We start from the raw sequence: 23,661 nt of genomic DNA on the forward strand, positions 1-23,661 counted from the left end.
ATCTATTGCCAAATTGGAGATCTTGAAGATTTACTCCTATACTTACTTTTAAGAATTCTATGGGGCGCCTGGGTGGCGCAGTCGGTTAAGCGTCCGACTTCAGCCAGGTCACGATCTCGCGGTCCGTGAGTTCGAGCCCCGCGTCGGGCTCTGGGCTGATGGTTCAGAGCCTGGAGCCTGTTTCCGATTCTGTGTCTCCCTCTCTCTCTGCCCCTCCCCTGTTCATGCTCTGTCTCTCTCTGTCCCAAAAATAAATAAACGTTGAAAAAAAAAAAAAAAAAAAAGAATTCTATAGTTTTAGCTATTACATTGAATCTTTGGTCCACTTTGAGTTAAACTTTACATTTGGAATGAGATAGGGGTCCAATTTCATTCTTTTGTATATGGAAATTCACTTGTAGCACTATTTGTTGAAAAGACTGTTCTTTCTCCTTTTAATGGTTGTGGCATCCTTGTTGGCATCCTTGTTGAACAACAATGTGGGGCTTGAACTTGTGAACCACAAGATCATGACCTGAGCTGAAGTAGGATGCTTAACTGACTGAGCTACTCAGGCGTCCCAGAACTACATATTCTTAAATAATTAGTGGGTCAAAAGAAATTACTGGGAAAATTAGAAAATACTTTGACGGGAATGAAAACAAAAACACAATATACCAAAACTTACAGTATGCAGTGAAGCTACTCTGGGAAATTAGTAGCTCTGAACACCTACATTAAAAATAAAGATCTCAGATCAACCTAACTTTACACCCAAGAAACTAGTAAATAGCAAACCAAATCCAAAACCAAAAAAAGGGAGAAAATAATAAAGATTAGATCAGAGATAAATGAAATAGAGGATAGAAAGACAGTAGAGAGAATGAATGAAACCAAAGTCGATTCTTTGAAGAGCTCAACAATAGGCAAATCTTTAACTAGTCTAGGAAAAAAGAGAGAAGATGCAAATAGCTAAAATGAGAAATGAAAATGGGGGCATTACTCTTTATTCTACCATTAAAATAAAAAGTATTATAAGAGGACTATGAGCAGTTGTATGCCAACAAATTGGATAACCTAGATGAAAAGGACAAATTCCTAGAAACACACAAATTACCAAAACTGATTCAAGAAAAGAATAGAAATTCTCAACAGACCTTTTACAAATAATGAAATTGAATCAGTAATTAAAAACCTTCCAACAAAAAGTCTAGGGGTAGACATCTTCATAGGTGGACTTTACTAAACAGTTAAAGAAGAATTAACACCAGTCCTCAAACACTCCCCCCAACCCCCCCCCCACCAAAAAAAAAGAAGAGAAGGGAACACTCACATTCTATGAGGTCCTCATTATTCTGATATGAAAGTCACACAAAGATATCACAAGAAAACTACAGATCAGTATCCCTTATGAACATTGATGGAAAAATTCTCAAAAAACAACACATTTACAGGATTATACACTTTGACAGAGTGAGATTCATCCCAGGAATGTAAAAGTTCAATATAAGAAAATCAATGAATGAAATACACCATACAAATAGAACAAAGGACAAAACCATATAATCATGTCAATAGAGACAGGAAAAGCATTTGACAAAATCCAGCACCTTTTCATGTTAAAACTGCTCAGTAAACTAAAGGCACAGCATAGAAAATATAGTCAATGATATTGTAAGAGCACTGTGTGGTAACAGATGGTAGCTACACTTGTGATGATCATAGCATAACTTAAAGAGAAGTTGGATTACTGTTATATACCTGAAATATTGTAACACATATAAACACATGTAGCATCCTGTGTCAGTTATACTCAAAAAATTTAGACAAATATATTAAAAAACACTTAGTAAACTAGGAATAAAAGGAAACTTCCTTTTAAAAAAATATTTATTTTGAGAGAGAAGGAGGGAGCGGTAGAGAGAAAGGGAGAAGGAGAATCTCAAGCAGGCTCCGAGCTGTCAACTTGGAGCCCAGCATGGGGCTTGATCTAGCAAACCATGACACCATGACTAGAACTGAAACCAAGAGTCAGATGCTTAACTGACTGAGCCACCAGGTGCCCCGGAAACTTCCTTAATATGATAAAGGGCTCATAGAAAAACCCACAGTAACATTCATTATACAGTTGACCCTTGAACAACATGGGTTTGAACCATGTGGGTCCAAATTTTTTTGATAAATACAGTACAGTACTATAAATTTATTTTCTCTTCCTTATGATTTTCTTAATAACATTTTCTTTTATGTAGCTTAGTTTATGGTGAGAATACAGTATATAATATAACATACAAATGTGTTAATTGTTTGTTATTGGTAAGGCTTACAGTCACCAGTAGGCTATGCATAGTTAAGGTTTTGGGGAGTCAAAAGCCATACATGGATTTTTGACTGCTTGTATTGTGTAAGGGTCAGCTGTACTCAGTGGCAAAAGACACATCTTTCCCCCTAACTTCAGGAACAAGAGGGAATCCCCACTTTCTTCACTGCTCTTCTCTTGGCATTTGAACATTGTAATTTGATCTGAAAGTGGTATTTCTTTATTAGTTTTTAAAATTATTACTTAAGTTTTAAAAGTTCATTTGAAATATTGATTACATATTTCATTTGCTTGATGGCAGCATTTTTCTCATGAGTGTCCTTTGGCTACTGTTTTTCCTTTTTTAAAATTTACATTTGGGTTATTTATTTTTTGAATGAAGGGGGTTTTCCCCGTACTACTTTTTGTAGGTATCTCAGGGTAGCTACAGTCTTCCGAATCTACAGTAATTTTCTTTACAACCAGGTTTGTGTGTATTAATTTATTTTATTTCTCCTTTACCAGAGAAGATTGGACCGTTGGTAGTGCAGGCTGTCTCACTATCTTTTTGCCACACCAGCAACCTAATTTCTGCTAGTGTAGCTTGTTTACGTGATTCCTAATTTAGTACTGTCTCCTCTACTTCTTCAAACTGTGAACAACAAAGCTCTTTCCCCAGTCCACGTCCCCTGTTTTCGTTGTTGCAAATGTGGTTTAAATTTTATACCTCAGGAAGTATACTTGAAGAAATGTAGACACCTCCCCCCTTGAGTTTTGGAGCCTTGTGCCTTATATTCACCCTCCTTCTCCAGTTTGTCTCTCTTTTGGCTTATCTTTCACTTATATTTCATATGTTTCCTAGTTTTATTGGAGATCATGTTTGCATGTATGTTTTTTATTCTCTTATTGCTTTTGAGTAACTTCTGGGAGGAGTAAGAAGATTTTCACTTTGCTCTGTCATGAAGACCAGAGTTGCTTAAAATGTATTTTTTGTTAGTGCTGTGCATATTCATTTAGTCAAAATATTTAAACTGGATTAAATTTGATAATTCTAAGCTGTGGAATGTATTTGCACTTATTTAACAAAGACTTGTCTAACATTTAGTATGTGCCAAGTCTGTTCTAAGTGCTTTACAAATATGTACATTTCATCTTCATAATAATCCTGTGAGGTAGGTGTTCTTTTTATTCCCATTTAACCAATAGGACACTGAAGCACAGTCAGGAAAATTAACTTGCCCAAGGTTGCCTGCCTAATTAATAAGAAATAAGAACACTTTCTGCTTTTCATTTTATGACGATAGCATTTGTGGATCTTGGCATCATCCATTTATACCTTGTCTTAATGGATCCCTTGAGAAGAGAGTCTATGTCTTATTCATCTTTTTATTTCCAATGCCTCTTTAGCAGAATACCTGAAATTCAGAAGATACTTGATGAATGTTGGTGACTATTTTTATTAGGAGCCAAGTAATTTCCTCTGTGCCAGACTTTTATAGTTTCAGTTCTTTATTCTACTTGCTTTGTTTAAAAAAAAGTTTTTTGTGTTTCATGTCATCATTTTAATGTTATTGCCATATTTGCTGTAATAATACCCCTAAAAACAGCCATTGTATTCCAGAACAAAATTATAAAGGTTTTTTTTTTAATTAAAGAATTATCAATATGCTAATAATATAAGCACTAATTCCCTTACCCCAGCTTGCTGTCCATGTTAAAAAATTATTTTTTATATCCTAATATTAGTTCTATTTAAAGTATTATTTATAAAATAACAGAGGTGAACTAACTCAGAGTAGTAAAATGTGGTAGTTATAGTTCATTTGTTTTTGTTTTTTGTTTTTTTAGTCCATGCATATTTAATACTCATTTTTTTTTTTTTCTATTTTAAGCATATATTACCATTTAGGGGCACCTGGGTGGCTCAGTTGGTTGAGCATCCGACTTCGGCTCAGGTCGTGATCTCACAGCTTGTGGGTTCGAGCCCTGCATCGGGCTGTGTGCTGACAGCTCAGAGCCTGGAGCCTGCTTCGGATTCTGTCTGCCTCGCTCTCTACCCCTCCCCAACTCGTGCTCCGTCTCTGTCTTTGTCTCTGTCTCTAAAAAATGAATGAAAACCTTAAAAAAAAAAAAAGAATATATCACCATTTTAAAAAACCTTTAAAAAAAGTTTTTATTTAAATTCCAGTTAAAGATACAATGTAATACTAGTTTCAAGTGTTCAATACAGTGATTTAACACTTCCATATAACACCCTGTGCTCCTCACAACAAGGGTACTTCTTCATCTCCCTCACTTATTTTACCCATTCCCCCACCCACATCCCCTCTGACAACCATCAGTTTGTTCTCTATAGGGTAGAGTCTGTTTCTTGGTTTGCCTCTTTTTTTTTTTTTGCCTTTGCTTATTTGCCTTGTTTCTTAAATCTACAGATGAGTGAGATCATACAGTATTTATCTTTCTCTGACTTATTTTCACTGAGCATAATACTCTCTAGCTCCATCCATGTCCCTGCAAATGGCAAGATTTCATTTTTTATTGCTGAGTTATATTCCATTATGAATATATATGTATCACATCTTCTTTATCATCAGTTGATGGGCATTTGGGCTGCTTCCATAGTTTGGCTATTGTGGATAATGCTCCTGTAAACATTGGGGTGCTTGTATCTCTGAATTAGTATTTTTATATTCTTTGGATAAAACAGTAGTGCGATTGCCGGATTGTAGGGTAGTTCTATTTTTAACTTTTTAAAAAAGTTTATTTATTTATTTTGAGAGAGAGAAAGAGAGTGAGCACGCATGTGTGCATAAGCAGGGGAGGGGCAGAGAGAGAAAGGGGAAGAGATAATCCCAAGCAGGATCCACGCTCAGCACAGAGCCCAACGGAGGGCTCTATCTCACGAGTGTGAGATCACAATCTGAGCCGATATCGAGAGTCCAACGCTTAACCAACTGAGCTGGGCACTCCTTTTTTAACTTTTGAGGAACCTCCATACTGTTTTCCAGAGTGGCTGCACCAGTTTGTGTTCCCACCAACGGTGCAAGAGGGTTCCCCTGTCTCCACATCCTCACCAACATCTGTTGTTTCTTTTGTTGTTGATTTTAGCTATTTTGACAGGTGTGAGGTGGTGATCTCTCATTGTAGTTTTGATTTGTATTTTCCTGATGATCAGTGGTGTTGGGCATAATTTCATGTGTCTGCTGACCATCTGTATGTCTTCTTTGGAAAGATGTCTATTCATGTTGTCTGCCTGTTTTTAATTGGATTATTCATTTTTTGGGTATTGAGTTTTAAAAGTTCTTTATATATTTTGAGTATATATCACTGTTGATCTATTATGCCAGTGATAGACACCTGGACTACTTCCTGTTTTTGTCTGTTTATGAATAAAGGTGCTATAGATATTTTTGTTGAGTGTTTTTAGGGATGTGTATTTTCATCTCTCTTGGTAAATGCCCACTATTAGAATTGCTGTGTCAAGATAGATGTGTGCTTAATTATATAATAAAAACCATATTTTTTCCCAAAGTGGTTGTATTATTTTACATTCCCACCACCAACATACTAGAGTTTTATAGCTCTATCATCCCATTGATATTTATAGTTATCAGTCTTTAAAGTTTTAGCCATCTGGTGTGTGTGTTTATCTGTATTTTTAACATTTATCATTATGGTTATTCATATCCCATTTCCACTACCACCATTAATAATTTGAACATTCTTAGGTGTTCTGCTTATCCTGGTGATGAATTATTGAGTTAGGGAGTCCCCAAGACAACTCTCACTTTTGACACCAACTGCAAGTTTGGAGGTCTCAAAGTTTACCCTCACTTCTGACATGATTTGCAAGATCAGGGAGCCCCAGGACCACCCTTAGATTTGATAATTCAATAGAAGGACTCACAGAACTCATTGAAAGTTTACTGAAGTGTGTGTTGAAAGTTTACTGAAGTGTGTGTATGGTGTGTGTGTGTGTGTGTGTGTGTGTGTGTGTGTGTGTGTGTGTGTTTTATAGTGAAAGGATATTACCTTATAATCAGCCAAGAGAAGAGGTATATTTGGTCACCATGATATGATTAACTGCCCATGTGGCTGACCTTATTAGTTTCCAGCTTCTTCAGAGGTTGAACTGATAACCATGTGTTAGGAACCCCCCTCCCCCTCCACACCACTCTCAATAAATCACATTGCTATCATAGACTATGCATGGCCTAAGGTCCCCAGGTAAACAAAAACACTGTTATCAGACATGACATTCCATAGGTTTAGAGATCATTCCCCAGAAGTCAAGGGCAAAGGCCAGAACTCTCTTGGGGTAAGGTTAATCCTTTACTGCACATTCATATACCCTCCTTGTTTTTTAAAGCTCATGTACACAAAATAGTTAGGTTTTCTGATACAGTCTGTCCAAGGTTGAGAAACTTAACTGGTCCATATGGATATAGATTGTGATCTTGGTTCTACTGAGCTATTTAATTCCATACTCATGAAGAGCCTGAAACCTGATTATTTAGTTTCTATCCATTCATTCAGCAAACATTTACTGAATAAACTTCTTTAGCTTTCAGGCACTGTGCTACACATATAAATACAAAACACACTCCTTGCTCTCAGGGAACTCTAGTCAATTCACAATTAAAATACTTGAAGCAGGTGCTTTGTTACAACATGCTGGAGGACCTTAGAGAAAGGGTATCCAAATCACAAGTGGAATTCAGGAAGACTTTTTAGAGGTTATGCTTAAGCTAAGTTTTGAAGGAGGAGGAAGAATTAAGCCAAATAATGGGGGAAGGGAATTCCAAGTAAAAAGGAGTACATTTGCTAGACTACGAGCATGAGCCTACTGGTCCTTTTAAGAACTTTAGCTGGGGTCTGAGATGTGAATGGGGGAGTTTACAGAGATAAAGTCACATACAACCTTAAGGGAATTTAGCTTTTTACTCTGGGAGTGATGAGGAGCTTTTTTAGGAATATTAGTAGGAGAGTAGCTTGATCAGATTTGTTTTAGAAAAATTATTTAGAATATTGGATTTTATTAGAGAAATAACTATTACAGGGATTTATTCTTACTTTATATATGTTGTTTATAGCAACATTATTTATAATAGGTAAGATATGAAACAACCCAATTCATCAGTAGATAAATGAATAAACAAATTGTAGTATATCCATACAGTGGAGTATAATAATAATTGTATTTTTACAGTGGAGTGGAATAATAATTCAGTCACAAAGGACAATGGAGTATTGATACCTTCCACAACTTGGACCTTGGAAACATACTAAGTGAAAGAAGTCAGTCAAAGGGTCATGTATGATTCCTTTTATATGAAATCTCCAGAATAGGCAAATATGTAATAGAGGCAGAAAAATATATTACTTTTTGCCAGGGATAAAAGGAAGAGGAATGGAGAGAGTGATTACTTAATGAATATGGAGTGTTCTGGAGTAATGAAAAGTTTTTGAAAGTGGGTAGAGGTGGTAGTTGCATACTGTGAACACATGAAATGCTGTTGAACTGAACACTTTATTATTTATTTATGTATTTAATTTTTATTTTTATTTACTTTATTTTCTTTTATTTATTTATTTTTTTAACTGAACACTTTAAACTGGTTAATTGTGGGGTGCCTGGGTGGCTCATTCGGTTATGATCTCGTGGTTGGTGAGTTGGAGCCCTGCATCGGGCTCTGTTCTGACAGCTTGGAGCCTGGAGCCTGCTTCTGATTCTGTGTCTCCCTCTCTCTCTCTGCCCCTTTCTAGCTCATGCTCAGTCTCTCTTTGTCTCTCAAAAATAAATAAATGTTAAAAACATTTTTTAAAATTATTAGTTGTATGTCATATAAATTTCACCTCAAAAATATATACACATCCACATGGTATGAATTCAAATAACACAAACAATGCAGTAAAAGGTCCAGTTCCTTTCTTCATATGGAGCCATTGTCAAGTCAGTTTCTTGTTAATATTTCAGAGAATTCTATCACAGTGATTTCCTAGGGAACCACAGTAGGCATTTTTCCACAGAATAGTTTTTCATTTAAGGGACTACAGATCTTCCTTGACTTACAGTGGGGTTATGTTTTGATAAACTCATTGAAAGTTGAAAATAATGACATTAGGTCAAAAATGCATTTTGTATACCTAACCTACAAAACATCATAGCTTAGCCTAGCCTACCTTAAACGTGCTCAGAACACTTAGATTAGCATACAGTTGGGCAAAATAATTTAACGCAAAGCCTATTTTATAACAAAGTGTTGACAATCTCATGTAATTTATTGACTACTGTATTGAAAGCGAAAACCAGAATTGTTGTATGGGTATAGAATGGTTGGTTATAAGTAAGGTGTTTACCATTGTGATTGTGTGGCTGACTGGGAGCTGGGGCGCACTGATGCTGCCTTGCACAACAGTGGAGAGTTTTGTGCTGGCCCAGGAAAAGATCAAAATTTAAAATTTGAAGTTCGGTTTCTACTGAATGCATATCACTTTTGCACCATTGTAAAGTTGAAAAATTGTAAGTCGAACCATTGCAAGTTGGGGACCATCTGTGTTGTAATGGAGTAGTATTGTAATTACAATACAGCATATATGGGTAAACATTTTCATGTAAAAAGATAGTATACTATATATACATTAATCTGTAACTTTTCTGTTTACTTAACATTGCGTCTTCTTGTAAAGTTGACGCAGTAGAATTTACTAAGTAATCCATGTTTTCTCCTTTGAATCAAAATGTCTTCTTTTTCAGTTACTAAATTTTTGTGTATTTAGGTGCATTTCTGACTTCTGTTTCATTATCTTTCTGTTTATTCATGTTCCATTACTAAGCGATCTTAATTATTGCCACCTTATTAAATTACTTTTTATTATGTGGTGAAGGTAGGTCTTTTGAAATTCTCTTTCTCAGAATCTTAATAACTGTTCTTAAGTGTTCATTTTTTCCATGTGAACTTTATAATCAACCTATTTAGGTAAAAGAAAAATGCTTTTGAAATATGGCAAACTTATCTCAACTCTCCAACCTTTGGCAACCACTAATCTACTTTATGTCTCTGTAGGCTTGCTTATTCTGGGACATTCTGTATAAATGAAATCATGTAATATGTGTCCTTTTATGTGGCTTCTTAGCATAGTGTTTTCCAGGTTCATCCATACTGTATCATGTATCAGTATTTCATTCCTTTTTTGAATAATATTCTATCATATGATATAGCACATCTTATTTATCTGTTCACCAGTTAATGGACTTTTGGGTTGATTCCACTTTCTGGCTATTATGAATAATGTTGCTATGAACATTTGTTTACAAGTTTTTATATAGACAAGTTTTCTTGGGTATGTACCTAGGAATAGAACTGCTGGGTCAATATGGTAACTCTATGTTTAACCTTTTGAGGAACTCCTACACTATGATTTTCTAAAGCAGCTGCATCATTTTATATTCCTACCAGCATTGTATGAGAGTTCTAATTTCTCTACGTCTTTGCCATCGCTTGTTCTTGTCCATCTGTTTAATTATAGCATCCATTAATATTTTTAAAGATGTTTATGAGAAACTGATGTTGAATTTTAACAAATGCCTTTTCATCTTCTATGGAGATTATGAGAAGATTTTTTTGTTCTCTCTTGATACTGTGAATTATAACAAATAGGTTTCTAATATTAATGATGTTGATTTTGAATAGTTGTCAACTTGGATTTGTTTTCTTTCTTTAGAACAGAAAATTACTTAGCAGACATGTAATTGTTTCATAACAGTTCAAAATCCACCGAGAATTTTAAAATTAATTGATACGCACATTCAGAATAAGAGTTCCCATTTTCTTGGAGACTTCACTTGAACATCCTTACTTTAAGATGAGTTACATTTAGGCTTTCAAGCTAAATAAATAAACACTGAATGCTAAATGAATACTACTACTGAATAAATAGCTTAAATGTTTGCTTTCATGTTTTGTGAAATATTAGAAAATACTACCTCCTTCAAAATATGGGTAAGTTTTCAGATTTTTTTTTTTTTTTTTTTTTTTTTGAGAGTGAGTGAGCACAGGTGGGGAGAGCCTCACTCCCAGGGCAGAGCCTGATGCAAGGCTCAGTCCCACGACCCTGGGATTACTAACCTGAGCTGAAATCAAGAGTCAGACACTTAACCGACTAAGCCACCGAAGTGCCCCAGTTTTCAGATTTTTTAATGATGAAAGTATAAGCTAGTTCATTTTAGTTTCTTCTGCCTGGGTATTTATGATAGGTGAGAAGATAACGTATATACATACATATATATATGTATATATATATATATATATATTTTTTTTAATTTATTTTTGAGAGAGAGAGAGTGGGAGGGAGAGGGCAGGGAGAGGGGGAGAGAGAGAGAGACAGAGAGAGAGAATCCCAAGTAGGCTCTGCACTGTGAGCGCAGAGCCTAATGTGGGGCTTGAACTCATGAACTGTGAGCCAAAAACCAGAATTGGGTGCTCAACCGACTGAGCCACCCAGGCGCCCCAAGCACTTAATATATTTTAAATAACTAAATTTTACTCTATCATTTGACATGGGTACTGTTATAACTATCCCCATTTTGAGGCACAGAGAAGTCAAGTGACTTGACCAAGATCATAGGGCTACTAAGTGGTAGAGCCAGAATTTGAATGTAGTTTTTCTGAGTCCAGAGCCTTTTGTCAGCAGTGTTCCTAGAACATAAGATGAATAAAATATTGTCCTTTCCCTGAACACAGTTTTTACTGGGTAGTGTCTGAGGATGTGTTGATAAATTTACATAAAATTATTGTTATACTTCTGCTAATGAATTTTTATTTGTGTTTTTAGGACATTCAGTCAGAAGAAGGCTGCTATTGAAAGAGAGTATGCACAGGTAAGCTTGGAAATTGAGGTGACCATTCTAGGTATACCTCTTCTTTGGCTTAAAGGCAGATATACTCATTAGAGAGAAACTTGTTATCCCTGCATCCTGTTTTTCTTCTTATTTCTGACTATCTCACTTTGATTCTCTCTTTACTCCATTTGAATCTTTAGATGAGGAGCTAAGTTGCTCCTTACTACAATGAAGGTTATGAACTTTTGGAGAGAAGATAATATTTATAGCAGTTGTAAGGTATTTACAAATATAAATAAGAATGCATATACTTTATAAGTATATATAGGTGACTCTCGAACAACATGGGCTTGAACTATGATTGTCCACCAATATGTGGGTTTTTTTTGGATAAATATATGTACAGTACTGTAAATGTATGTTCTCTTCCTCATAGTTTTCTTAATAACAGTTTCTTTTCTCTAGCTTACTTTATTGTAAAAATACAGTATATAATATAACATAAAATATATGCTAATTGACTGCTTATGTTATCAGTAAGTCTTCTGGTCAATAGTAGCAATTAGTGGTTAAATTTTTAGGGAGTCAAAAGTTATATGGGAATTTTTGACTACATTGGGGGTTGGCATCCCTAATTGCTGCATTGTTCAAGCGTCAGCTGTATATTCATTCTCTTACATATCCCATTCTTTGCAGTCTTATGGAAGGTTTATTTTGTTCAGTCGGGCATTTATTTAGGTCCCTATTGACAGAGAATGATGTACTTTGAATGGATGACATCGTTCTATTTCTAGGGAAATTTAAGCATTTCATTCTTTTATTTATTTATTTAAATTAAAAAAAAATGTTTATTTATTTTTGAGAGAGACAGCACATGAATGGGGGAAGGGCAGAGAGAGAGGGAGACACAGAATATGAAGCAGGCTCCAGGCTCCGAGCTGTCAGCACAGAGCCCAATGTAGGGCTTGAACTCATGAACTATGAGATCGTGACCTGAGCTGAAGTCAGACGCTCAACCGACTGAGCCAGGCACCCCTTTTCATTCTTTTATTTTAATTAGAATCTTATTTGCTCCCAGATAACTAAATGTGCCAAGAAAAAATTATGTTGATATATCATTTTATAGATATGTAAGAAATAATAATTACCTTTCCTTGTACAAAAATAGTATGACATGATTTGGAAATTTTGGCCCTTGTAAGCAATTGCTTTCTTAGTGGAATAGAATTCTAAAATCGATCTCCTCCCACTCCCAAAATTATAAAAGTTGTATGTGAAACAAAATTTAAAAATACAGGAAAGCATTAGAAGGAAATGCTGTAAAGGATAACTACTTATGGCTGCTTTTGTTATTCTTATAAATAGTGAAATTGGGATATGATTTTTTTTGTGTTTTGTCAGATTTTGATTTTAATTTTTACTCTGATTTCATTGTAGTTAACAAGGTAACTGTGTTTTATTTGATAGTCTTAGATAATTATCTGTTTCTTGAAAACTAGATAGATTCATTAATTCAGTTGTTAGTTATTGAGTGGTTATTAATCAGGTGTTTTACATAATGAATTAGCATCAGTTCTAGTAATTAGTGTTGAACCTTATTCTATGCTTATATAGGAAGTATTAGTAATGATGGGTAAAATTTATTGAATCCTTGTGCCAGGCACTTTGCTGATTATTTTACATTATGTTATCTGGTTTAATCCTCTCAATAAACCTGTGAAATAGGGACAGTTATCATGCCCTTTACAGATATGTTTCCCCTGGGATCAAAGTATATGATCTGTTCTTAAAATTTATATGAAGTGGAAAATTTTTGTGTGATCTATTCTTCTGTAACATTATTTAAAAGTTTAATAATAAAATAAGTAGGATAGGTTCATGGTTAAAAATATAAGACAGTACATTAAATTGTATGAAAATCAGCAGTCCTTTGTCCCAATTGCAATCACCACCCTCGGAGAAAAGATTAAAGGTAGACAACTGTTTTGGTTCTCCTGGTGATCATTTCCATATCTTTAAATAATGTGCTTATAACTGATTCATGATTTTTCAACTCTAGACATTATTGCTGGATTACTTCTTATAATAAATGAGAAATTAGCTTCCTAAGCCATTCCTTTTTGGCCTACCCTTTCCAATGTAATACAGCACTATTTTAGTGGCTTTGTTATTTTTCTCACTCTAAGTGATATATTTAGATTTCTATCTTTTGTTCAATTAAGGGCATATATGTGTTTTTATGTGTGTTTGTAAGTGTGTTTATAACATACTTATGATATTTATATGTAGATGTATGTACTTTTTGTGTATATATGTATTTATATAGTAAAGTAGAATTGCGTTTAGAAAGCAGTCTAATTTATTCTTGAAAATTTTCTTTAAATGTCTTTTAAGTAAATTTTACCTGGTTTTGTTTATACAGTTCTATATAATAATGTATAAATGGTATATGGCACCTAATAATATATAGTTCAAAATTTCATGTAATAATATTCAGAAATTAAAGTGTTTCGGTATCTCTCTGATTGGGACATTTGAGCATTTATGGAGAGTCAGGGTGCTGATTCTTCTTGTTAGTTGTCATATTTTCATTTCAGATGATTTTTCTCAGTTCTTACTCTTCAGTGTTTTTCCAGTTAATTTTTCAATTCATTTCTTGTGGATATAGACAAAGCTATCTCTACACTCTTTTTTTAGTCGCCTCAACAGTGTTTTTACTTCTTGTCAATAGAAGAGAAACCCCTGAAATGACTGACATTCTGTCTGTGGATTTTGCCAGTTTACACTGATTATGTCAGGCTTATTATTTGCATTTGCTCTCTGAGGACATAACTCTCATTGGTGATAGGGTGTGGTCATAGAGGACAGCTGGACTATTTAAATTATTTCTTTTTCTTTCCTTCTCTGGCTCAGTATAGAGTTGAAATTTGGGGGAGTAGATCTTAAAAATGGAAATGGGGTACTTGGCTACCTTAGTTGTAGAGCATGCAACCCTTGATCTCGGGGTCATGAGTTCAAGCCCTATGTTGCTTAAAGATTTAGAAATTGAAATATTACATATATACAGTAAGATGGATAAATATTCAGTATACTGTTTGATAAATTTTTATGAAGTGAACACAGCCTTGTAACTACTATTCAGATTAAGATGTAGAACATTACCAGGGTCCCAGAAGCAGTTATTACTCCTACCTTCCAGTGGTAACCAGTATACTGATTCTTATCAGAATAATTGTTACTTTGGATTTCTTACTGTTTTTGAATTTAAATAAATAATATCATGTACTATGTACTCTTCTGATTTCTTTCATTCAGCATTAAGTTTTGAGCTTCATATATGTTGGATATGTAGATTCATATCTGTTAGGTATACCTAGGTGTAGAACTAGGTACATACTGGGTCACCAGGTATATATGTATATTAGCACTTAAGTAGTTATAGCTAGTTTTCGAAAGCGATTGTACCAGTTTACATGCTTAGCAGCAATGTATGAAAGTTTCAGTTGCTCCACATCTTTGCCAAGAATTGGTATTGTCTGAAATTAAAAAGTAACATTCTTTTTAATTTTTAATGTTTATTTAATGTCAGCACAGAGCCACAGAGCCGGACGTGGGGCTCAAATTCAAGAACCGCACAGTCATGACCTCAGCTGAAGTCGGATGCTTAACCGACTGAGCCACCTAGGCGCCCCAAAAAGTATACATTCTGTTGAATGTATAATAATGTCATATTTTTAATAAGCCATTTAAAAATTGATGTATAACATGCATACAGAAAAATGTGTAGATCCTAAGTGCACAGCTCCATGAATTTTCAGTGAACACACCCCTATAGCCAGTACCCTGGTCAAGAAACAGAACCTGGATGGCTTAGTCATTTGAGTGTCTGACTCTTGATTTCAGCTCAGGTCATGATTCTGTCGTGGGATCAAGCCCTGCTCTGTGTTGGGTGTGGAGGCTGCTTGGGATATTCTCTCTCTCTCTCTCTCTCTCTCTCTCTCTCTCTGACCCTTTCCCACACTCACGCATGCTCGCTCTCTCAAAAAAAAAAGAACAGAATATTAACACCACCCCAAAAATCCCTCTTGTGCTCCCCCTTTACTGCCCTCATTCTTACACAAGTATTCACTATACTGTTTTCTTATACAGCCTTATTGAATTACATACCACGTGAAACTATCATCACAATCAAGATAAGAACATGTCTATAGCTACCAAAAGATTATAATGTCTCATTATAATCCTTCCCTTTCACTCACTCTTCAGTAGTCATCTTCCCCCATTATTACTCAGGCAATCTCTAATCTATTTTCTATCACTATAGATGAGTTTGCATTTTTTAGAAGTTTAATTCCATATAAGTAGAATTATATGTACTCTTTTTTGTTTGGCTTCTTTCATCAGCATAATTATTTACAATTATTGCATAATTATTTCAGTTATGTTGTATCAGTAGTTCATTTCTCTTTTTTGCTGAGTAGTATTGTATGGATTTCCACAATTTGTTTATCCATCACTTTTTTTTTTTAAGTTTATTTCTTTTGAGAGAGAGAGAGAAAGAGAGAAAGTGTATGTGTGTGTGGGAGGTACAGAGAAAAAGGGAGAGGGAGAGAGAGTCCCAAGAAGGCTCTGCACCAGCAGCACGGAGCCCCACACAGGGCTTGAACTCAGGAACCATGAGATCATGACCTGAGCCAAAGTCAAGAGTTAGACCCTTAAGCGACTGAGCCACCCGGGTGCCCCTACGCATTCACCTCTTGATGGATATTTGAGTTGTTTCTATTTTTAGATATTAGAAATAAAGCTACTATGAACATTTTTGTGTATGAAATTGTTTCATTTTTCTTTGGTAAATACATTGGAGTATAATGGCTGGGTCTTTCTTAAATAACTGCCAAACTGTTTCCAAAGACATTGTACTATTTTATGTTCCCATCAGCAGTATATGAGAGTTATCAGTTGCTCTACATCGTCCCCAACACTGCATATAGTCTTTTCAATTTCAGATGTTGTAATAGGTTCATAGTGATATTTATTGTAGTTCTAATTTGCATTTACATAAAATAATGTTAAGCATCATTTTCATGCATTTATTTGCTATTGGTACATACTTGCAATACATATTGGTACATTTTTGGTGAAGTTTTCAAATCTGCTAATTTAAAAAAAGTTATTTGTTTTCTTATTTAAGAAAACTTTTCATTATGAAAAATTTTCAAGCATATATGAAAGTAAGAATTAGAACACTGAATTCTTATTAGCTGTAACGCAGCCGTAGCTATTACCTACATCACCAAACATTTCATTTATAGCTTCCTGCTTGCTGTCCCTTGCTAGTTACTTTTTAAAAATACTTCTGAGAGGCATAATTTATATATTATTGAAAATCATCTGTTTGTGGGGCACCTGGGCGGCTCAGTTGGTTGGGTGTTCGGCTCAGGTCGTGATCTGGCAGTTTGTGAGTTTGAGCCCTGTGTTGGGCTCTGTGCTGACAGCTTGGAGCCTGGAGCCTGCTTCAGATTCTGTGTCTCCCTGTCTGTCTGTACACCCCCCAAAATGCCCACGTGCCCTCTTGAAAATAAACAAACATTAAAAAGAAAATCATCCATTTGTAATTAAATGTTATTTTTTTTGCAAATTTATAGATTTATGCAATCATGAGCACAGTTCAGTTTTAGAATATTTCTGCGAATCCAAGTTTTCTGTACTTGTTTGTAGTCAATCTCTGTTGCCCAAGGCAACCGTCAGCTTTATGGCTCTATAAATTTGCCTTTTCTGGACATTTCAGAAAAATATACTCCTGCAAAATAGTCTTGTCTGGCTTTCGCTTAGGAAATTTTTTTTTCCAGATGTTTTTGAAGTTCATACATGTTTTATCATGTATCAGTAACTCATTCCTTTTACTGGTGAATAATATTCCATGGTAGGGATACACACACACACACACACACACACACACACACAGTACATTTGTTTATCCATTCACTAATTGGTAGGTACTCGGATTGTTTCTAGTTTGGGCTATTATGTATAATGCTGCTATAGACATTCACATAGTAATCTTTAATTGGACCTATGTTTTCATATTCTTGAGTGTATACCTAGAACTGGAATTGCCAGGTCATTTTGGTAAGCTTATTTTTAACTTTTTAAAGAAATAGCCAAACTGTTTTCTATATTGGCTGTATAATTTGCACTACCACCAGCAGTGTATGAAGGTTCTAATTCATCCATGTTCTTGCCAATACTTCTCATTGTCTTTCTTTTTAAAGTTTGTTTATTTTGAGAGAGAGAGAGAGAGAAAGAGAGATAATGAGAAGGGGAGGGGCAGAAAGAGGGAGAGAGAGAACCCCAAGCAGGCTCCATACCATCAGTGCAGAGCTTATCTTGGGGCTCAGTCTTGCAAACTGTGAGATCATGACCTGAGCTGAAATCAAGTGTCCGATGCTTAAATGACTGAGCCACCCAAGCACCCATCTTTCTGATTATAGCCATTATCATGGCTGTGATCATTTTGCCACTGTGAACTGTGAACATTCTTGTATGTGTCTTTTGGTGACTGAATGTAGTCTATTGGGTATATAACTAATGAGTGGATTTGCTGTGTCATATGTATTTAACTTTGGAAGATTTTTTGAAATGCTTTTCTAAAGTGATTATTGTTATTTACACTTCTACCAGTTGTGAATGAGAGCTGTAGTTGATTTAAAACTTTGCTTTTGGGGGCATCTGACTCTAGATTTTGGCTCAGGTCATGATCTTGGGGTTCTTGGGTTCAAGCCCCAAGTGCTTGGGATTCTTTCTCTCTTTGTCTCTCTGTTCTTCCCCTGTGCTCGCTCATGTATGCTGACTGCAGTTGTGACATGTTGTCAATGGTTAGATATGCCCTGATTTCAGAGGTCTTAAAATGCTTAAAAAAATATGTATCTTTTTTTATTTAAAAATTTTTTTTAATGTTTTTTTAGTTTTTGAGAGAGAGAGACAGAGTGCGAGCAGAAGAGGGGCAAAGAGAGAAGGAGACACAGAATCCAAAGCAGCCTCCAGGCTCTGAGCTATCAGCACACAGAGCCTGATGCGGGGCTGAAATTCATAAACCACGACATCATGACCTGAGCCGAAGTCGGATGCTTAACCAACTGAGCCACCCAGGCGCCCCTAAAAAAATACGTATCTTAAAAAAATTTTTTTTAATGTTAATTCGTTTTTGAGAGAGAGAGAGAGAGACCGAGCACAAGCAAGGGAGGGAAGAGAGAGGGAGACACAGAATCTGAAGTGGGCTCCAGGCTCTGAGCTGTCAGGATAGAACTTGACGCAGGGCTCAAACCCACAAACTGCGAGATCATGACCTGAGCTGAAGTTGGATGCTTAACCATCTGAACCATTCAGGTGCCCCTAAAAAATATGTATCTTAATAGAATTGATTAGTTGTCTCCCTTTTTTATTCAGGCTATGTAGAGATTTCATTGTTTGAAGAAAAGTTGAAATGGTGGGGGGACATTAAGAAAGGATGCTCCTACTGGCTTTTTTCTTTTATCACCTGAGGAATATGTTGCAAAATAAAATATTCATAACTATATATATATATAATATTCATATTGGGCTTTTGTCTTGATTTTGGGGGGGCTGTATGGGAGTAGATATCTAAATACTTTATTTGTATGTATTGCTATAGCCACTGGCTACATATTTTTCAATTTATGGACAAGAAATGGGAAACTAATTCAAAGGAAGAAATTTTCTATCTGAAATAAATCAAATTAATGAACTGGGAAAATTACTTCCCTGACTTTTTTTTCTTCCTTCATTTTTGAAAGGAAAATGATGACCATTCTCCCTTCCATTCTTTTCAGGCTACACAGATATGCTAATGAGTATGAAACTGCTTCTCAGTCTATGTGTACCTGTATAAGATGGTCTTTATTGTTTTACTGTCTTAGATAGTTTTCCTAATCTCTGTAAATTGTTGTAACCTAGCTTTGTTAAATAATGGATTTCCCTAGTATAAAGAGGGTGATGAATTAAATTTGTGGGCCTTTGCACATGTAGTATTAGATATCCCAAGTCCTACGTCTCTGGGAAATAGTATGAGATAAAGTAATGGAAGGATCTTCTTGCCTTTGGGAAGCACTGTAAACATTCTCCCACTATGAGAACATCTACTGTTTCATTAAAACAACTACTTAACTATTTTATTATGCCAGAATTTTTAAACAACTATCTCTTGAAGTCTTAAAAATTTTTTTAAAGTCTTTAAAAATACAACAATAATTCAGATTTTATAATATAAATCCATGCGGTAGGGTTGACTTTATTGAAATTTGCTTTATAACCCAAGTTATCTAAAATGTATTTCTAACAAGAATCAGTTAACAGTTACTACTTTAAGCCATAAGAGAGTTACAAAAATTTCCATTGTGTTAACTGATTTTAGATTTTGGAATTTTTTTACTAAATTGAATAGAAATATCATGAAGATATTTTCCTTTAATCTTTTGTTTGGAGAAACTGCAAATCTACAGAAATGTTGAAAGAATTATATACTGAAGAATAATGTTAATTGCCTCTCAATATTTTTAAGTTTATTTATTTATTTTGAAAGAGACAGAGACAGCATGAGTGGGGGAGGAACAGTGGGAGAAGGAGACCAAGAATCTCAAGCAGGCTCCACACTGTCAGCACAGAGCCTGATGCAGGGGTTGAACTCACAAAACCATGAGATCATGACCTGAGTTGAAACTAAGAGCCAGACCTTTAACTGACTGAGCCACCCAGGCATCTCTAATTGCCTCTGTATTAACCTAGTTACTAACATTTTGCTATATTAATGTCAGCACACATTTTTTTTCTAAGCTGGATTGAGAGTAAGTTTCAGTCATCATCCTTCTCTTCTACATATTTCACTTTGCATCTTCTGAGAACAAGACCATTTTTCAAAATATAATGTCATCATCACATCAAAGATAATGAATAATAATTCTGTAATATCAAATATGTAGTTTATATTCAGATTTCCTCATTTATTCTCGAAATGTCAAAAGCAGTTTTCCCAAGATCCAATTAAGGTTTGCACATTGCATTTGGTAGATAATGTTTCTTGATTTTATTTAGAATATTTCCTCCACTTTTTTTGTTTTTCATAACATTAACTCTTTGATAAGTCTGGTCATTTGTATTATAAAATGCTTTTTTGTATTTGGAATTTTTTATATTTGGGATTTTTTGTTTCTTTCCTTCATGATTAGCTTTACATTAAATATGAGCAGAAATACTATGTAGGTGATGTTGGGCCTAATAAGATTTTATAGTTTCTCTTAGTGACTTGGATAGATTAGAATGCAACATCACTAATACTACCATTTTTCAAGCCTGATTGAATCTATAATAACGATGATAGGTTTTTGTCTTTTCTTTTCTTTTTTTTTTTTTTTTTTCCAACGTTTATTTATTTTTGGGACAGAGAGAGACAGAGCATGAACGGGGGAGGGTCAGAGAGAGAGGGAGACACAGAATCGGAAACAGGCTCCAGGCTCTGAGCCATCAGCCCAGAGCCCGACGCGGGGCTCGAACTCACGGACCGCGAGATCGTGACCTGGCTGAAGTCGGACGCTTAACCGACTGCGCCACCCAGGCACCCCTATCTTTTATTTTCAAAATTGTCTCAAGCTATGTTTTTTGTTTTTTGTTTTGTTTTGTTTTGTTTTGTTTTTGCTATATTACATATTTCTGGTGCTCTAAGAAATGAAGTTTTGTTATGTTAAAGTTTTGGCAAGGCATAATTGGAGAAAAATCAAACATTTGAGAATTTAATTTTAACTTTTACATTTCAGATTAAGCACTAATATAAAAGCCAATATATGTTCTTAACCATTACATGTAGATGCATTTATTATTTTTTTTATTTTTATTTTTTTAACGTTTATTTATTTTTGGGACAGAGAGAGACAGAGCATGAACGGGCGAGGGGCAGAGAGAGAGGGAGACACAGAATCAGACAGGCTCCAGGCTCTGAGCCATCAGCCCAGAGCCCGACGCGGGGCTCGAACTCACAGACCGCGAGATCGTGACCTGGCTGAAATCGGACGCTTAACCGACTGCGCCACCCAGGCGCCCCATGTAGATGCATTTAAAAATCAACTGAGGGGTGCCTCAGTCAGTTGAGTTAATCCGACTCTTGATTTGGCTTGGGTCATGATCCCAGGGTCGTGGTATTGAGCTCTGCTCCACGTCTGGCTCTGCTGGTCGAGGAGCCTGCTTAAGATCCTCTCTCTCCCTTTTCCTCTATCCCTCTCCCTTGATCACATGTGCGCATGCTCTCTCTCTCTCAAAAATAAATAAACATCTAAAATAAAATTTAAAAACAAAATTTAAAAATCAACTGAAAATTATAATTTGCCCTTATTGTGGGAATTTCCTTTAGAGAGTCTGGTACTTGTTAAATTGAAAGTATGTAAAACATCTTTGTTACCAATTGTCTAATGATAACTTTGGTAATGACACTGTTACAGCCTTCCTTTTCAGAAAATTCCATAGTTTTTCTATTATTTGTTGTTGGTACATGACCTACCACAAAAAGAAATGGTCAAGACTACCACAAAAAGAAATGGAATTTCAATTTATATAAGCACTTTTATTTTATTTATGTATTTATTTTAATTTTTTAATTTAATTTATTTTTAAAAAATTTTAGTGTTTATTTTATTTTTGAGAGAGAGAGAGAGAGACAGAGTGCAAGCAGGGGAGGGACAGAGAGAGAGGGAGACACAGGATCCAAAGCAGGCTCCAGGCTTCCAGCTGTCAGCACAGAGCCCGGTACAGGAGCTTGAAGTCAGGAACTGTGAGAGCATGACCTGAGCTGAGATTGGCTCTTAACTGACTGAGCCACCCAGGTGCCCCTTTAATTTTTTTTATTTTTAAGAGAGAGCACACATGTGCGTATGAGAGAATGCAAGCAGGGGAGGGGTAGAAGGAGAGAGAGAATCTTAAGTAGGCTCCTCGACCAGCACAGAGCCCCATGCCACTATCTCCATCTTAGCGTGAGATCATGACCTGAGCTGAAATCAAGAGCTTAATCGACTGAGCCACACAGGTACCCTTATTTGAGCACTTTGAATCTCCTCTATCAGTTTCAATGTTAAAACAGCCTTTAAAAGTATGGTGGTCGTGTTTTGGTTCCTTTTTAATATTTTAGTCTGGTGGTTTGCCTCTGTCAGGAGCTCAATCTTGTGAATGTTGTTATTTCTTTAGTTAGATATTAAGAGAATCTATGTACTAGAAGGATTCACCACATTTAATTTTTTTATAAAGTACTATTTTTAAATTAGAAGGTTTTTAAAAGATATACCAGTTTCCACGTGTTGAGAAATATTTATCAAACACTCTTCTAGGTACTGTGACACTACCCAAAAAAGTCCTAAAGCTTAGAGAGCTTACGTTCTATCGGTGTGTTGTCTTCCAATTAAATATATTAATTTCTTTTCCTTCAAAGGCACTGATATGGCATTATAACCAATTGTAAAAGAATGATCTCTATAGAATTATATTACTAGTTGCATAATATTGTCATCCTCTGTGCAAAGGATTGATTGGCCAAAAGGGTTGAATATTATTTGTGAAATACAGAGAGCATTACAGATAAGCCACCCCAATAGAGAAATATTATAAAGAAAAATAATTCAGATGGATTGATCATATGACAGCAATTTGAAAAACGTACCTTAAACATATGCACAGTAAACCTGTAATACATTTTTAGGGGGATGTTAGAAGAAGAAAAGACAATCATATTGCATAACCTTACTTACACCTAAAGGGATTTGAGCAATAAACTTTTTCAAGTTTCTTGGTACTTTCAGTTTCCTACAAGAGTATTAATGCTTTATTTTTAAGCCTGGTTTGTGAAATTCACTTTGTAATTCTCCAGAAATAACAGATGTGTTGCATATCTATTTATCCAAACAGAAGAAATGAATCTCTGAAAACACAGAAGCCATGTAAGAGTCACTAAACAACCTTAAATATTAGGGTAAAATCAAGTCTGGCTTTTGACTGCATTTAACTTACCACTTGAGGTGTTGGTAAAATCATTTGCAGTATTCAAACTTGCTAAAGGCAAGTTCTGTGTATTGATTTATTTCCTGTAGTCTTTGGCAGAATGCTGCTAGTGAAAGAAGGATACAAAAGGTTACTGTGGCTAGAGAGAAGGAGCAGGAAAAGATTGTGGACTTTAAGGGCGGTTCCCTGCCTGAGGACAAACAGAACAAATATGGACACCCTGTCAAATAGCCTGTGGTGACACACTGTTGCGCCTAAAGTTTTTGCTATTTTTATTCTTTTGAGAAAGAAGTTTATGAAGAGTTGGGCCTACTACCCAAGAAGTTAGTGTTATGTGTATGTGGTGGGATTCTTTTTTGGTAAATTTCATCAGCATAGAAATTTAAAATGTAACTTAATTTAGCCTTGTGCAGTTAGCTTTCTGGCCATTGCTGTTACAGAAGATTGGCAAAATTGTTTGAAATGGTGGACTATATACTTGGAGCTTTTT

At 35.4% G+C, this 23,661-nt stretch overlaps 1 protein-coding gene across 4 annotated transcripts in view; it reads left to right on the forward strand.

The window, feature by feature from the left end:
• FCHSD2 (FCH and double SH3 domains 2) overlaps positions 1-23,661 on the forward strand; it is a 302,796-nt gene that overhangs the window by 47,004 nt on the left and 232,131 nt on the right. For 3 of the 4 annotated variants that reach the window (XM_047824065.1, XM_047824066.1, XM_047824067.1), the window contains one exon: positions 11,114-11,159. In XM_047824065.1, coding sequence (XP_047680021.1) covers positions 11,114-11,159 — 46 coding nt within the window. Of the gene's footprint in view, positions 1-11,113; positions 11,160-23,661 lie in introns of those variants that run through there. The other variant, XM_047824068.1, reaches the window with a different exon arrangement.

This window comes from Prionailurus viverrinus, chromosome D1 (assembly GCF_022837055.1).
Source record: "Prionailurus viverrinus isolate Anna chromosome D1, UM_Priviv_1.0, whole genome shotgun sequence".
NCBI classification, from domain to species: domain Eukaryota; kingdom Metazoa; phylum Chordata; class Mammalia; order Carnivora; family Felidae; genus Prionailurus; species Prionailurus viverrinus.